This window comes from Thunnus thynnus, chromosome 5 (assembly GCF_963924715.1).
Source record: "Thunnus thynnus chromosome 5, fThuThy2.1, whole genome shotgun sequence".
Lineage (NCBI taxonomy): Eukaryota > Metazoa > Chordata > Actinopteri > Scombriformes > Scombridae > Thunnus > Thunnus thynnus.
In genome coordinates this window covers 21,124,587-21,140,954 of record NC_089521.1, presented here as the reverse complement: position 1 = coordinate 21,140,954, position 16,368 = coordinate 21,124,587, and the positions used below count along the sequence as shown (strand labels likewise).

At 40.3% G+C, this 16,368-nt stretch overlaps 3 protein-coding genes across 6 annotated transcripts; 2 read left to right on the top strand and 1 right to left on the bottom strand.

Annotated features, from left to right (window-relative positions):
- Positions 1-21: 21 nt before the first annotated feature.
- LOC137183181 (protein FAM180B-like) lies at positions 22-3,320 on the bottom strand. Of its 3 annotated transcripts, XM_067590043.1 has the most exons (4): positions 3,076-3,320; positions 842-1,048; positions 557-630; positions 22-436 (listed from the first exon to the last, which is right to left on the bottom strand). In XM_067590043.1, exons 2-4 carry the CDS (start codon positions 1,020-1,022, stop codon positions 89-91), a joined length of 603 nt encoding a protein of 200 aa, XP_067446144.1. In that variant the 5' UTR covers positions 1,023-1,048; positions 3,076-3,320; the 3' UTR covers positions 22-88. The 3 variants fall into 3 exon arrangements, with proteins under 3 accessions (XP_067446144.1, XP_067446145.1, XP_067446146.1); XM_067590044.1 differs by lacking the exon at positions 842-1,048 and having other exon boundaries at positions 3,076-3,314; XM_067590045.1 differs by lacking the exon at positions 842-1,048 and having other exon boundaries at positions 3,118-3,314.
- On the top strand, positions 1,758-6,696 carry kbtbd4 (kelch repeat and BTB (POZ) domain containing 4). 2 transcript variants are annotated; one of them, XM_067590040.1, is made up of 5 exons: positions 1,758-2,740; positions 3,821-4,299; positions 4,383-4,524; positions 5,121-5,227; positions 5,333-6,696. In XM_067590040.1, the coding sequence occupies exons 2-5, from the start codon at positions 3,838-3,840 to the stop codon at positions 6,191-6,193; spliced, it is 1,572 nt and encodes a 523-aa protein (XP_067446141.1). In that variant the 5' UTR covers positions 1,758-2,740; positions 3,821-3,837; the 3' UTR covers positions 6,194-6,696. The 2 variants fall into 2 exon arrangements, with proteins under 2 accessions (XP_067446141.1, XP_067446142.1); XM_067590041.1 differs by lacking the exon at positions 1,758-2,740 and adding an exon at positions 3,490-3,577.
- A 988-nt stretch (positions 6,697-7,684) lies between these two features.
- rapsn (receptor-associated protein of the synapse, 43kD) lies at positions 7,685-16,329 on the top strand. The gene is made up of 8 exons (XM_067590042.1): positions 7,685-8,283; positions 9,097-9,435; positions 10,152-10,310; positions 11,101-11,199; positions 11,371-11,493; positions 11,718-11,771; positions 11,893-12,092; positions 12,316-16,329. The coding sequence occupies exons 1-8, from the start codon at positions 8,059-8,061 to the stop codon at positions 12,386-12,388; spliced, it is 1,272 nt and encodes a 423-aa protein (XP_067446143.1). The 5' UTR covers positions 7,685-8,058; the 3' UTR covers positions 12,389-16,329.
- Positions 16,330-16,368: the final 39 nt, after the last annotated feature.

Here is a 16,368-nt window from a genome sequence, read left to right as displayed (position 1 = left end):
ACCACTGAACTTAATAAGTAATGAACACACATTTTAAGTCAAATGATTTATTGCACACACCTTCATCTCATACAGAACAGCATCTGTATTACGCATAACTGTAGAGATCATTTCCACGTAGCTCATGGACAGTGACGTTTACCAGCTGGAGGAGCACTCCTCCCCAGCGCTCCTGTTCCTCTTTCGTCTCCTGGTGCCAGGCCTGGTGGGCAGAGTACACCAGGCTCAGGACAAGAGTCTCAAACTGAGCCTGAGTCATCGGCCTCTTTCTCTGACTCTTTAGCGTGTCCACCATCTGCACCATGGGGCTCAGACTTCTGGGAATGTTGTCATTGATCTGAGCCAGGAAAGCCCGCCCCGGCCTCATTGATGCCATCTCCTTGTCAAGCAGAACAATGTTGTTGTCCTGGTCGATTTCTACCCCGCCCAGCAAGAACTGCATACAGAAAGGGGAGAAAGAAATATCTGTTGCTTACTCTGCAAGTATAGTACAACAACAAATGTTTTTTTAAAAACTGCACTTAGACTTCTGTACCCTCTAAAATAAAGAAAATACCTCAAACATCAGGTTTGCATCAGACACTGAGGAGGCAGTTCTTTGAGAAGTCGGATTAAAGCCTGCAGCCACATCTGAAGTAGAAAATACTGATGTTTAGTTGTTTTCGTTGCTGAAATAAGTAACTGCAAATTAAACAGTCACTTCCTCCACACACTAAAGCTGAACACCTGTTTTGCTATTTTAAATGCGTACTACACGATGCATGCAGTATCATTAAGCAACAACATTCGCACTTTCTGTCTTCATCACAGCCCTGTTAGCAGATCTTTAGTTTCAACTTACCCTGCAGAAGTCCTTCAAAACAAAGCCAGAAAATGACCTGCAGGCAGATTTTAAGTTGTAATTCCATGTTGTTTCTTCTCTCGACTACTGCCGACAGATAGCCTATCACCACATCCTTCTCCCACTTTTGTGAATCCGGGCAAATGCAGCTCAGACTGAATACCGTGCATTTTTTCATCATGGAAAAAAGGACCAAAAGCCAGTTGGCTGTGAAGCAGGGGAAGACGGCAATAATTTTAAATCCTGGTTCTTTTTAAGCAGCATTCAGCCCTTTGAGGAAGAACAACTTAATAGAGTTTGCAGAGTTACTAGAGGTAGAACTAATCTTTCCCCCCCTTAACTGTAAAAACTGTTCAACTGCAAAGGTTTAAGGCATTACTTCAATAATATTTTTAGTATATTCATCTTGACTAGTACAAAACAAGAAGGTGAATCCAGCTCTGACATAATAACCAGAATTACTGCTCTAATTCAAATCTGAAGAAAATATATTCTACAGTCTTAATATTTTTTCTCACAGAATACATGGATGTTATCATCCCAATTAAATCATTTACAGAATAATTCATTCGATGGATGAATGACATTTATTATTTTAAAGCTAATCTCTTTGGCTTTAGGTTGCATTTTCTTAAATTTATTTTCTGTGAGCAGTTCATTTGTGATTTTCATTTTCTATAGTTTCATTTTTTTTGTTTGTGTTTCTTTTCTTTTTCCACATGCTTCTATATATGATGCCTTGTATATGTATTACTGGGAGATGTTTTGTAAAACAAGAGTTTTGTGAAATAGTGGTGTCTTATAATCCCATGTGGGATGGGCTAGATTTTTGGCATGACACAGAAATAAAATAAAAACAATTTAAAACCTCATCCAGATGGTAAAGTTTACCTTACATTCTGTGTCAAAGGCATGATGTACTATTATAATTTTTGTCACAAAAGGCTCTGAAGTCATTATAACTGACTATCTAACCTATAACTGACTACTTTCAGTTCAGTTCAGCTTTAGTTACTTTTCAGATGAAGATTTGACACAATGGATAACACAACAAGCTTTTAAAATACAAAACATTGTTAAAGATGAAACCAGTGCTTTCCAACCTTTTTGGCTTTTTATGTCTTACAAAAGGTATTATGTAGTCGGAGTCACAGTTTCCCTCTCAACTTCTCACATGGTTTCATTTCAATAAATGTTCAAATGGTCCAATATTTCACCAAAAAGCAAAGCTTAGAGGAAAAAGTCCAAAAACTGAAAACAGATGTGTGTACCAGAACTTTGTTTTTTTTTTTTTTCCTCTCCCATTAATCATCTCACAACCTCTCAGATTTATCTGGTGACCCTTTGGAGGGGCCTGACCCCTAAATTGGGAAACACTGGACTTAACTAACTAACTAACTATATATAAAGTAGTTCACACTAGCTCCACCTCCAAAAGCTACAACAATAACATGCTGCTTACACACTGATGCTCCAGTATTAATAATCTAAGGATGTCATATCTAATAATATATCAGTCAGAGGAACAAAACACTACTTAATACTTTAAGTACATTTTACTTCTAATACTTGCTGTACTTTTACTCAAGTAGGATTTTTCATGCAGGACTTTTACCTGTAATGGAGTATTTTAACATTACTGTAAATTAGCCTATTGGCACTTAAGTAAAGGATCTGAATACCTCTTGCACCACTGTTTAATCGTCATGCAGCGTTATTTATTTACCTCAGGGTAAGCATTATTTCTCTAATGACAACGTTAGTAACACAAGTCCACCACATGGAGACAGCAGCACCAGTTTATACCAGTGAGCCGTGTCTCAGCTGACCGGTGAAAAGTTTATTTACTTCCGGTGAACAGTTCCGTTGCTTCTGAATGATAAAGTAGTGGAGTTAAAGGTAACCGTACTTATTTACTAGTCATTTTATAAAGCGTCGGGACTCTGCAGTCTCACTAACAGTCGTAATAATAACTCTACCTCCACGAAATCACGGTTGAATTAATACTCGAGGGGAGTTAGCCAGGTAGCTGCTGTGAGTGCTAACGCTAGCCAGTCAGTGGTGAACACTTGTATGTGTTAGCATCCGTCGGTGCGGAGTATCGCCTGCTCTGTAATCTATGTCAAGTTAAATTTTAGCTCAATGTCACATCACAAAATGTTCAGAAATCTTAAAAACATCACAGTCACCTCACCGCCGTTATTCGCTCGAGAGCCACGTTAACGTTAACTTACTTGCTGCTGTGTTTTTGCATGTCCTGCCAGTTTACTATTTACACGTAGCTGAAAGTATTGCTGTTTAAAACATCAGCGATAAATCCTGCCGTTGTGAAACTGTTTTACAGAGTTTGACACAAAAACATTTCATCACAAGCTCCACTTGGAGTTTGTAGTTCGCTCAGTTGTCATGGAGATGATTCAGCGGTTGTTAGGAGCTAACGGTTAATTTGTGTAATAGTTTGTGTTGTTGTTGAATGTAAATGTAATACTGAGAGTTATATTGCTAATTATTGTCCTTGTTGGTAAAAAATAGGGCGGACGAATTAATAATATATAACTCTCACTATAACAGCACAATTCAACAGCATAAAAACAATCTACAGTGGCTGTTGTGTAGCTTCCTCAGCAGATGGAGTTTTTCTGTTGTGATGGAAATCCAACGTTAAATGATTAAAAAAAAACTTTTTTTTTCTGAGCACTTTCATCCATGTTGGCTTACAAGTTCCAGGACAACTAGGTAACTCCATCTGCTGAGGAAGATCATATGATTTCACAGCTACTAAGTAGACTTCGTAATTTGGTGTCTGTTGTTTCCAAGTTCAAGAATTAAACTTTTCAATCTCAACTCTCTAAAGCAGTTTAACAGAAAACTAAACATTATAACAGTCATGGAAGTGTTATTTATTGCATTGTGTGTTGTATTAAATCGCATTAGTTTTAGCTGCATGTAACCAATGCCCTGCTTCCTGGTGTCTTTCAGTCAGGCGAGCAGCAGAGATGGAGTCCAGCGAGGAGGGGGGCCTCAGTGTCGGGGGCTCTGTGGGAGAGGAGAACTACTTCCTGGGATACACCTTCACCGACCGCTCCCACTCCAGCCGGGTGGTGAAGAGCATCATGGACTTGTGCCTGGAGGACGGCCTGTTCGCTGACGTCACCATCACGGTGGACGGCAAAGAGTTCCACCTGCACCGACTGGTGCTCTCAGCGCAGAGCAGCTTCTTCCGCTCCATGTTCACCTCCAACCTCAAAGAATCCCACAACCGCGCTATTGAGCTGAAGGACGTCAGCGCCACTGTCTTTCAGCTGTTGATTGACTACATCTATCACGGCACGATTAAACTGCGGGTGGAGGAGCTGCAGGACACCTACGAGATGGCAGACATGTACCAGTTAACAGCTCTGTTTGAGGAATGCTCTCGTTTCCTCTCACGGACAGTGGAAGTCAAGAACTGCCTGCAGGTAATTTACAGTTTTCCACAGGCTTAGCAGTCCTTAGGCATCATTATATAATATCAGTGTTATGATTATCTATTTTCGTCCAGGTGATGTGGCTTGCAGACAGACACAGTGACCAGGAGCTGTATACTGCAGCAAAGCACTGCGCTAAAATCCACTTGGCCCAACTTCATCAGACTGAAGAATTCCTCAATCTGCCTCTCTGTCTGCTCTTGGACATCATCAAAGGTATTTATAGTTTCTGCTCTGTCACCATTTTTTGCATGTTCATCAAGCTCACTTACTACAAATTAGTTATACATAACATTACTGTTTTTCTTTTCCAAAACATACACTTCCTTCTATGTGTTTGAATTGATCTCTTCCTGCCTTCCCTGAAACATTTGGTTCCCATTCACTTTGTAAGATTCTTGACGTTTGCTTCAGAAAGGTAAATCAGATAAGTCTCCACGGTGACTATATTTGCATGGTAATGCAGATGAAACTATAGATTAATTTGAAAAGTTTGAATTGCTTTATCATGCAGCACTAACACCAGAATTAAAGATTTTCACTGTGCTGGGTTGTTAACTCTCTCAGGTCAACTTCCAAGTTAATTTTCACTCAATTAACTGGAAACTGAAGGTTGAAAAAGGTGAGAAGTAAAAAAATATAGATATACACTCAAATTTCTTTAAAAATTGTAAAAAAAAAAAAAAAAGAAAAGAAAAAAAAAAGTATGCTTTACATTATTTTGAATAAATTCACGAAAACAATAAAACACTGTTAATGTCCATGAACACATTTAATGAATTCAGCTCACAATTGTGTTTGTTTGTGTTCAGATGGAGTTCCGAGCTCCCAGAATCCAACGGTGGCCATCGAGTCGTGGATAAACCATAACAAGGTGGAGAGAGAGGAGTTTTCTTGTATTCTGCAAGAAAATCTCAAGGTAACATTCTCTCATGTAAAAAGCATTCTTGAAGGGACTCTCATCTCACGTCATTTGATATTCTCTGATGATCTCTTAATCTCTTTTATCTTTTTGTATCCACAGGAAATTGGCGAGAATGTCCACATTTACCTGATTGGTAAAGAGGAGACGAGGACTCACTCCCTCGCTGTGTCACTACACTGTGACGAAGACGATGCGATCAGTGTGAGCGGACAGAACAGTTTATGCCACCAGATCACTGCAGCCTGTAAGCATGGAGCGGACCTGTACGTGGTAGGGGGATCTATCCCCCGCCGCATGTGGAAGTGCAACATGCACACCATGGACTGGGAGCGCTGCGCCCCACTGCCCAGAGACCGCCTCCACCACACCATGGTCTCTGTGTCCACTGAGGATGCTATATACTCGTTAGGAGGTAAGACGTTGCAGGACACGCTCTCTAATGCCGTCATCTACTACACAGTGAAGGACAACATGTGGACAGAGACCAGTCAGCTGGACACCGCGGTGTCTGGGGCCGCTGGTGTTAACCTGGGAGGTACCATCTACCTGCTAGGGGGGGAGGAGAATGACATGGACTTTTTTACGAAGCCATCCCGTCTTATTCAGTGCTTCGACACCGCCTCCCAGAAGTGCCAGATCAAACCTTACATGCTGCCGTTTGCCGGATGCATGCACGCCGCGGTCCACATGGACGTGATCTTTATCGTAGCAGAAGGAGACTCGCTGGTGTGCTACAACCCTTTGCTGGAGAGTTTCACCCGCCTGCGTTTCCCTGAAGTGTGGAGCTGCGTTCCTTCACTCTGGAAGGTGGCCAGCTGCAATGGCTGCATATATGTTTTCAGAGACAAATGTAAGAAAGGCGATGCGAACACGTTAAAGTTCAACCCAGCCACGTCTGTCGTCTCCGTTATCAGAGGCATAAAAATCCTCCTCACAAACTGGCAGTTTGTTTTGGCCTAAACTGTCTTCTTGATGTTCACGCTGTGGTTGGTACACACACCACGGACAATCAGGGAAGACTGTTGGGTAACTTGCTATGACTTTACTGCTCAGACATCTTGCACGGAGACCTGCTCTAAATGTATTTACTCAGCTGGTTTCCGCGTCACTCATTCCATTCTGACTTCACCACCAGACCAGTAAAAACAGTTCAGTGGTGTGTGTGTGTGTCAGTTGCTTGTATTACAGTGTGTCTCATTGTGGATCCATTAGCTGACAAGTCAAATAATTTGTGATGATGCTGTAACCAGTGATGTACTAATCAACATTGTTTTCTTGTGCACCGCTTGTTTATTGACACGCATGAACAACTTCAGTGTAAAAACTTTACTGAACACGAAACATCTCTCAGTATGTCGTAAGTGATTGAGTGTATCATGATGTTGTAGGCTGTGTCCTCAGATGTCAAATTTTAAGTCAGTGTGCATAAAGATGATAATAGAGGATGTTTTCTAACTTTTCAATTTTTCACAGTTTCTTGTCTGAAGATTGTATTTTTTTGATGTACATGTTCTTCAAGTTTAACTGTTGACAAATATGTCAAATATATGGCTGTAGCTAAAAGCTGTCACTGTTTGTTTTGATATTTTTGGCCCTTTAACCTTTTATGAATTAACTAAATATTATTAATGCTATATATATATATTACTAATTCATTGCTGCAGTTATACAATGATGCATTTAGAAATGGTCCGTTTTGGTGCTGTGTAGCTATGAAAGCTTTGCCTCAACAAAGACGTCTCTTCTAACCGCGTTTATCTTTGGATTGGTTATGCATCTTGTGAATGACAAGGTGGTAAAGGTGCCTGTTTGTGTCCTTGGGGGATAAAAGGGGAGTTGAAGGAGAGAAAGCTACTACAGAGAGGCCAAAACTTTGATCCCATTGATGTGTTGCAGGAGTCTGTGCAGCTGAAACCCAAGCCCAGTAACATGTCAGACTTTGTGAACTATTCTAAGCATCAGTTGCTGACGCTGAGATGAGGGGTGGGGGGAGGGTGGGGTGGAGGGGTTTCTGGGGGGCACATATGCCCCTCCATAAGAACTCCCAAATGAAACTGACGGCCGGTACGAGCACCATCTGACATGCAGTCCCTCAACGTTGGGAAATAAAGCTGTTTATAGCCCCCTCATGACAGTTCACAGTCCCTCGTGTAAAGACAGGTTAGATCCATTTGTTGCTGTGTGTTTTTAATGCTCCGGTGGGTTGTGATGTCAAAATTTCTACTCCAGCGTTCGGTCAGAGTGGAGTTTAGTGTGAAGGTATATCACTAGGAGTTATAGTGACCTTGGGATTGCTTGCTGAGGACAGAACAGAATTCCTGAAGGGACACATGGTCTAGAGTGACAAGGCCATCTGCTGTAGCGCCAGCAGTAGGAGGAAGGTGGAGGGGGTCGGACAGAGGGGTGTTGAGAATTCCTTTCGCTGGGGTGTGGAGGGAGTAGATATTCTGGGATATCGCTGCTTGCACTCTGCTGGGAAACGTGTTTCTTTGGCGTTTTTCAAATGGAAATCTGAGGGAGAGTTTTTGAACACTTGATGGTGAGAGGGGATCTTTGCAGGGTTAAATGGGGAAGATATTTTCTTGGCCCTCCAGCTCTCCACGAAGCAATTGGTGATAATGGTCTTGGTGTATTGCCGTTTTACTTTGGCAGATCCAGTTTCCTTTCCCTCTCAGCAGAGCCGGAGCTGAGAGAGCTGGATCTGTTAGGCCTTCTGGCACCGACCGCTCAGAGGATCATCTTCAAGGGATCTTCTTTGGAGTTGTACTTTGCATGGCAAGGATCTACTTTCTTGCTGCCTCACTGAAATTGCATGGCCTAAACGAATGAATATTTTTATGAGGCGCCTTGTACCAGAGATGGGCCAGGACCAAACCAAGCACCAGATAGAGAAGGGCCTGAGGTTGTATCAGTCCAATCAGACAGAGAAAGCCCTGCATGTCTGGACAAAAGTGCTGGAGAAGACCTCAGACCCTGGAGGGAAGTTTCGGGTTTTGGGATGTTTGATCACAGCTCACTCAGAAATGGGAAAATACAAAGATATGCTCAAGGTAAGACTCCTAAAGAACAGTTTGCTTCATGCAACTTACAATTCAGGAAACCAGTAACATATATTTCTCTCTCTCTATATATATATCGTATATATATATATAATTGGTGTATACTGAGTTTGCTGTAGCCTTGCTGGCCAGATTCAGTTTGAGAACATTAGTATTAAAGTAATATGACTTTTTGCCTGTATGAGAAGTTTTCCTTTATTAATATTTAAACTCCAAATAGCTTTGTGATCACTTGGTATCTAGGTAATTCATCCTCAGTTTTTTAATACTGTGTGATTATATTTTGTTATGCAACCACCAGTGTGTGTGTTAGGTTGCAACCTAATGAGAGAATGCCACTGAATATCTCATCAATTTTATGCGTCATCATGTCTGTTCGGGACTGGTACATTTCATGTTCGTAGTAGCATTTTAACATTTCCAGAATGCCCAAGTGATTATTAAACAGGAGGAGGTCAAAGGTTACCTTCTAAGTGCCATTTACTGTGATCTTGAGAAGCATGGGTTAATTTGTGGCTTCCACACAATGCAGAGTAAATAAGTGCCCTGCAACGTGAGTATCAGTGTGGGGTGTCTTGTTTATATAATCAGCCTTACTCAAGCAGCACGCACTCTCTCTATCACGTAGTTTAATGAGGACCTTATAAAGTTGTGGCCCTAAAGTAGAGGCCTTATCTCTTTGAGTACAATTATCAGATAATTTCTCTTTTATTCAGTATCTATTTGAATACACAGTCATTCATCTGACTCTTCACAATTTGCCTGCACATTTTCCATCACCTTATACTCACCCTCTCTCTACAGTACGCCCTCGATCAAATCGACACAGCCAGAGAAATGGAGGACCCAGACTACCTTACAGAGGGGTACCTGAATTTGGCGCGTAGCAACGAGAAGCTGTGCGACTTCCAGAAAACCGTCTCGTACTGTAAGACCTGCTTAAACATGCAGGGTACCACTGTCAGCCTGCAGCTCAACGGCCAGGTATGTCTTAGCATGGGCAACGCCTTCCTGGGCCTCAGCGTCTTCCAGAAAGCTTTGGAGAGCTACGAGAAGGCCTTGCGCTACGCACACAACAACGATGACAAGATGCTGGAGTGCAGAGTCTGCTGCAGTCTGGGAAACATCTATGTTCAGCTTAAGGTACTTTCGCTAAAGTAAATGCACTGCATTTATTTTAAATGATATTTGATTGTTATAAAACTAGCTGAAAGCTGATTTTGATGATTTCAGAGTGTGCTGCACTTTAAACAGCCTTTGCTCAGCATTAACTTTAGCTAAATTGGTTTTACATTTGTTCTTCTATGAGACATTATAGACAAAGAGACTGAATGGGACCCCATCAAGAAATCTGAATACTTAATAGTTCCGTCTTATTTTATCTGGGTGAAACGGTCAGTGGACTGCACGTGTGACTTGATTGTGCAATCAATACCGATGTTGCCAGTGTATTTGCAGAGCATGATAACACCGCAGAGCATCCAAACAAACATCATCATTGGTTAGCTCATGCAATACTGGGCATTGTAAAACAAGGGCGGAGTGAGCAGGCTGCCTGGCGGGGGCTTATGTAGTACCCTTGACATCTGAGATTTGTAAGAGTAATCCCCCAGCTTCCCAGGGAGGATTGGTTTCAATGGGAATGTGATGAAGTGCCGTTCGAGGAATGCAGTCATATGTCACGTTATTTTATGAAACAAAAATCATTCACAGCTCTCTGGTCAGATTCTTGATTTGGACACCGAAGGGAATCACAAACCAAAAAACCCTGTGTTAGTAGTATCTTATTAGGATGTTCTACCTTTTTGGGCAGTACTCGGACATCAGAGGTTTTACTCATCAATAACGTCTGCCAACAGGACTATGAGAAAGCCCTGTTTTTCCCCTGCAAAGCAGCTGAGCTTGTCAATGACTACGGCAAGGGTTGGAGCCTCAAGTATCGCGCCATGAGCCAGTACCACATGTCTGTAGCCTACAGGAAACTGGAGCGCCTGCCAGACGCCATGGAATGCTGTGAGGTATTGTTTTATAACTGTCCAGCACATGATAACTGTCCTCAGAGACAAACTTACATAACCTAACAGAGAATGTCACAGTTTTGGTTTCCTCACCGACTTGTCTTCCCCTCACGCCTTTGGCTGTTCTGATGTCGGAGCTGTAGCTACAGTAGATGCTGTGCTGCCGACAGGTGCGAGTGCCAGTTGTTCTGTTGTACGAGGCCTTAGACCTCGACAAAAATATGCTCACAGAGGCGCTGGTTTAAAGTGTTAATGAAGAGGGTGGCTTTAGTCTTCACTCTGTTCTAATTATGTACTGAGGGTGAAAAATAACTTGATGTCATTGCCTTGGAGTGCAAGTATAGTAACAAGATAGCAGGATGCATTTCAGATTCATTACATTTGCCAAACACATTTAGCCAAACAATTTATACATCTTCTCATATTTAGAATACCAGTGTACAAGAGGAGGACTAAAGGTGAAAATCAACAATGTCTCACATTCCCCCATCACTTCTCACTGAGGTTTATATGAAAATGTACTGATAATAAAACAAAAAGAAATAACTGCATGACATTTGTAAAAGTAGTTTGATAAAATACAACCTTAATTTTTAGAATTCAAGTAAGTATTTTGATTGTAAACAAATATAATTATGTGCACCCTACGAAATGTTTGTATTTATAATAAGACTGAATTTTAGGAAGCATATTTGTATTATACATTATTGTACTGTATATGACTGTTTAATACTTCTGTTTGATTGAAGAGCGGCCAGACCTCTAAAAGGTTTCTCTTGTGCTTTGACAGGAATCTATGAAGATTGCTCTGCAGCATGGTGACCGTCCTCTGCAGGCCCTGTGCTTACTAAACTTTGCAGACATACACCGCTGCAGGCATGACGTTGATGTAAGATGTTACCATTTGTGCAGATTTGTTTAGGATTTGCAAAAGTGGTCGTTGAGGATGAGACTTTGTCATTGCTTTGTATGCTTTTGTGCTCTCTGAAATGTAAGTTTTGACTCAAATATTTGAACTATGTGGTAAACTTTTATTTGGGTATTTGTCTTTTCCATTCAGAAAGCATTCCCCCGCTATGAGTCTTCAATGGCTATCATGACTGAGATTGGAAATCGTCTTGGACAATCACAAGTGTACCTGGGAGTTGCAAAGTGTTGGCTTCTGCAGAAAGAATATGACAAGGTACCCACATTAATATATAAATAGTAGTTTCAGAGCTCTGAATAGCTGCCTGCATCTCAGATTTGTTTGAGGATTCATATATAATATAAAGAGTCAAATGAATGAAATGAAACCAAAATGGCAATTCAGTCTGATTATCAGGCTATCATAAAAATATGATAATAATAATAATAATTTTATTATTATTTGGTGCTTATTAAGACACACTCTGCCTCATTTTCCAGGCTCTGGATTCTTTGCAGCGAGCACAGGAGTTGGCAGATGGAATGGGAAACAAGGTATTTGATGTTTCCTTACACAGGATACAGGACAACGTTGTATAAACCGTACAAGCTGGTATGGTAGTACATGCGTGTCTACGTGTCACACTGACGGTCATTTTCCTATATGTGTCTTCAGCTGTGTACATTGAAGGTGCATTGCCTGAGTGAGGGGATTTACCGAAATCAGGGGAAACAGGAGGAGGTCAGAGAGCAGGTGGTGAAGTTCCTGCAGTGTGTTGAGGAGCTGGAGCTCTACTGCGGCATGTGCGGCGAGTCCATCGGGGACAGGGACCAAAAGCTGCAGGCATTACCCTGTTCCCACGTTTTCCATCTCAAGTGGGTGTTTATTCTCAGTCTACTCTTGCCTTTTATTATTTTAGAGGTATACATTTCAGATTTGACAAATTGTTGACTGTGAGTTTCATTTTTATGCTCTTCATACATGATTTTGCCACCAGAAGAACTTACCCAGACTGGTACAGGCTATATTTATAATGATCAATACACTATGGTTGTTTTTAAAATAAGTTGTTGACATTCTGCTGTTTTATCGTTTCAGGTGTCTGCAGACAAACGGGACAAAAGGTTGCCCTAAATGTTTCAAGTCCTCCATGAAACCTGGATTTGTGTGATTATGAGACTGTGTTTCTGCGATGGTTTTGCGAACACAGCGTGCTGATTCCTCACAGGCTCCTGACTGATCTGAGAGAAGCAGGCAGCCTCAGGATGTGCTGAAGATGTCTGAGGAGTAATAATTCACTGCTCTGTGCAGAGGATCCTGAACTGAACCAAGTGTCCCAGGGTGCGGTTCTGGGGACTCGATCAAGGCATCTACTATTATTTACAGACATCAGTCTGTAAGTGACTGAAGCAGACAGAGGAGGTATATCTGACAATGTTACATTTCAATATAAGTCCTTCATTGATCTGAAGACTGGCCATTTGTTGCAAAATTCAACTAGAGAGCAATATGGCCGTCTAAAGAGCATTTATAACTTAACATATGCTATTATATGCAGTAGAATTGTATAGTAAGGATGAGATGAGATGACTTCAGGGTTTGTTGTTCAAATTCCAATATTACCTTTTACACTTCATCCACATTTTCTTTATTGAAGTTTTCTGATTTCTGATCAGGAGAACACAAGAGCCATTTCTGAACTCAACAGATTTCATATATTTATTATTGTTTTCATGTACATACTATTATGGTCATTTGTTTTAAAAAGTTTGATTTAATTTAGGTGTTTTGTGAAACCTAAAACTAACTAGAATCTCTTAACCGTTTAAAAACTATTATGTCTTTACAAAGCAGGTATATGCAGCTGTTTTTCCTTATCCACTGCGATTAAGGAGCAGGATCAACACACATTGTGTTATTCATAGAAATTCCTTTTCTGTCCATTTCTGGAAATTGTTTTTAGTCTGACATCAGCATTAAGGACACAGATTGTTGATAAGGAAATCTATTGGGTAAGAAACTTTTCTGACCAATTGCATACTTGTCAAATACTTGTTTAGAAAATATACAAATGGTTTAACGTGTTTTTTTTACATGTTTGTAGTTATATGTAAATAGGAATTTATTGGTACAATCTCAAAAGTGAGATTGAGATTTACTTTCAAGGTGATTTTGATGGAGAAAGATGAAATGCTGAGTTTTGACAGAAAAGAGAGCTCAGCACGTCAGATGTTGCATGTTTTATTTACGATACAGAGCAACTAAATTGGATTACATCAATGGATGTTTCCATTTAATTGCATATTTACTTGTATCAGAATTATTTATCACAGTATTTAATAATATTCAGTGGCTTTTACCAAATTCCTTATATATTTGTTCAATTTATTTTACATATTTTGATTTGGAAAAAAGCCATTTGAATCAAAAATGATCATGGCTTACATGAAGTTTGTAATATATAGTACATTTTCCTTAAAAAATGTAAGCCCCTTAGACTAAGACTTCTTTTAGTGAAACTGTAGTTGTAGTTTGGGAAAGTGCTCTCTCACGGATGTGAGACACTGATTAATTTAATCTTATGGTGTAAACTTTTGGTACAGCAGGGACGAAATAGTTTCAACAAACATCACCATATGTTTTGAAACTTTCATAGTCAAAGCAACGAGGTGAGCTACTTATGTCATTACAAACCCTGCTGTAAAATATCATTTAAAAAAAAAAAACTTGCAGCAAAGCAACACATTTACTTTACTTTACTTTACATTTACTGCACAAGCACTTACTGTATGTTTCTCGTTTAAGAACACATCATTAAATCCCAAAAATAGGCCGGTCTATGTAGAGGACTATGGACTGACTGACACATGGAGATTGCAAAACCCAAGTAAAAAGAGAGTATTCATATTACTCCCCATACCACAAATTATACCCACACATTGATTATTGATTAACAACGCTATCTGACCCCCACCATTCATTGCATCGCCCTTTCAGATCATGCTCCCGTCACCATGACATTCCTAGCAGACTCCCATTTCAATACCTCACCACTCTGACATAAGGATTTCATCAAATATTTTGATCAAGACTGGACTCTCTTTCTAGACACCTACAACACACATACATTATGGGAAACAGCAAAAGCAGTAATGAGAGGAATAATTATAGCATTTTGCACAAACCAAAAAAAAAAAAAGAGCATCACTTAGCCTGGACCACCTAGCCTCACAAATGTCCACAGGTCCTACCCTCAGAGACCTGTTAAAAACTAAATATAAACTTAACAACTTACATAACATGAAATCATCATCCATTTGGTCTGTGTTTCACTAATTGGATTAAAATACTGTACTCATCCCCCACTGCTTCAGTAATAACCAGTGAAATTACATTAAAACCCTTGTGTTAAAGAGGCATGACAAAGGGATGTCCACTATCACCATAACTACGTTCTTTTTCATAACATCTCTAGTTACATTCATAAAGCAAAATCACAGTATATCAGGCAGTCAATCTAAATCACTTCATCATAAAATCAGTTTATATGCCGATGATATCCAGTTATACTTGACTTCTTCTTTAACCTCTCTTCAGTCAGTCCATAGTCTCATTAACAGTGCAAGTAAGGTGTCTTCCATCAACTAGGTCAAGTCCAAGACTGGGATGCCGAGGACGGGGATTTACCCTCATTCCATAAAATACCTAGGTATTCATTTATCATAAAATCTAAACAAAACCAAACTTCTCTCTGCTGTTAAAGACCATTAAAGGGGACTCGGAACGATGGAATAAACTGTCACTATCACTATGTGGTCGTATCTGCAGTCAAAATTAACATACTTGCAAGAATAAACTACCTCTCTGCCATTACTCCTGTTAACATGCCCCACAGCTGGCTGTCCTCTCTTAACAGTTAATCGTTTCTGTTGGAAAGACAGAAGGCCTCGAATTGAAATATCTGTCCTCGTACAAAAACCCATTACCATTATTTCCTGCCACACCGCATGCAATCCTGTATATTTGGCACTGGACAAACAACACAAATCCATCCTAGCTGGATGTAGAATAGACAATAACACATGAAAACCCCACCGAAAACCTTCCTTTTACTGACAAGACCATTAAACATCTGTTTCAAATGTTAAGCCATCAACACCACCCTCACAGTGTGGTGGAAAATACAGTATTATCAGTCATCTTTTTGAGGCCTTTTGTCTTTCCAGCGTGGAAGGAGAGGGGAGTAGCCAGCCTGGGGAACCATTTCAGTGGTGGCCTGTTCATGATCTTTGACCTTAACTACAATATACCTCACTGTTGCCACTTTAAATATGTACAGCTGGAAGAAGCCATCAAGGTGAAAATGATCAGTAATTTTGATAATGACACAGCCTCTTAACAGTTTATCATAACTTGAAGTCACTGAGGCCATTGAAGATATACAAATCTTTTTTTACATCAGGAAAACATTGCGTCAATACTCACAGTTAAATGGAACTCAACTAATACAAGAACTCATATAACAGATCATATCTATATCATATGGGATTTTCTGATGATAATAAATCCCATGACTGTCCACGTGCAATAGATGATTATTTTCATGCCTTCTGGCTCTGTTCACCTGTTCAATCCCTCTGGTCGGAGATCATGAGCAGGCTATCCCACATACTTGGCCTCAGCATCCCCCCTCTATCCAGCCGTCTGAATCCTGGGTGACCTCACATCACACAATACTCTAAACCATTTACATTTTAATAGCATTAACAGTGGATAAGAAGATCATATTGCTCAACTGGAAAAAATATCCATCATGCACTGGCTCACTTTGTGAGCAGCACACACTGCTCACAGGACAAAATCACACATTTCCAGGACACGTCCTTGGGAGCCAATCACTGGCTTTGCTATGTATAACACTTGTCAATCTCTCTTTACAACACAATGTGCTTGTATACATTATATAACAGTTCTCATCTACCCCTCTAGTGTCTCCTTTATTTGTCATGTACTATTATTGTGTTGTAATGTGACTGAATTCGTTTTCTGTTTTCGTCCAATGTATTGTTATTGGATCTTGTTTACATAATAAAAGGAAAAAAATTAAAAAGAGCACATCCCTGTTCGATCTCTGAGGGGAAAAGCTCCTCC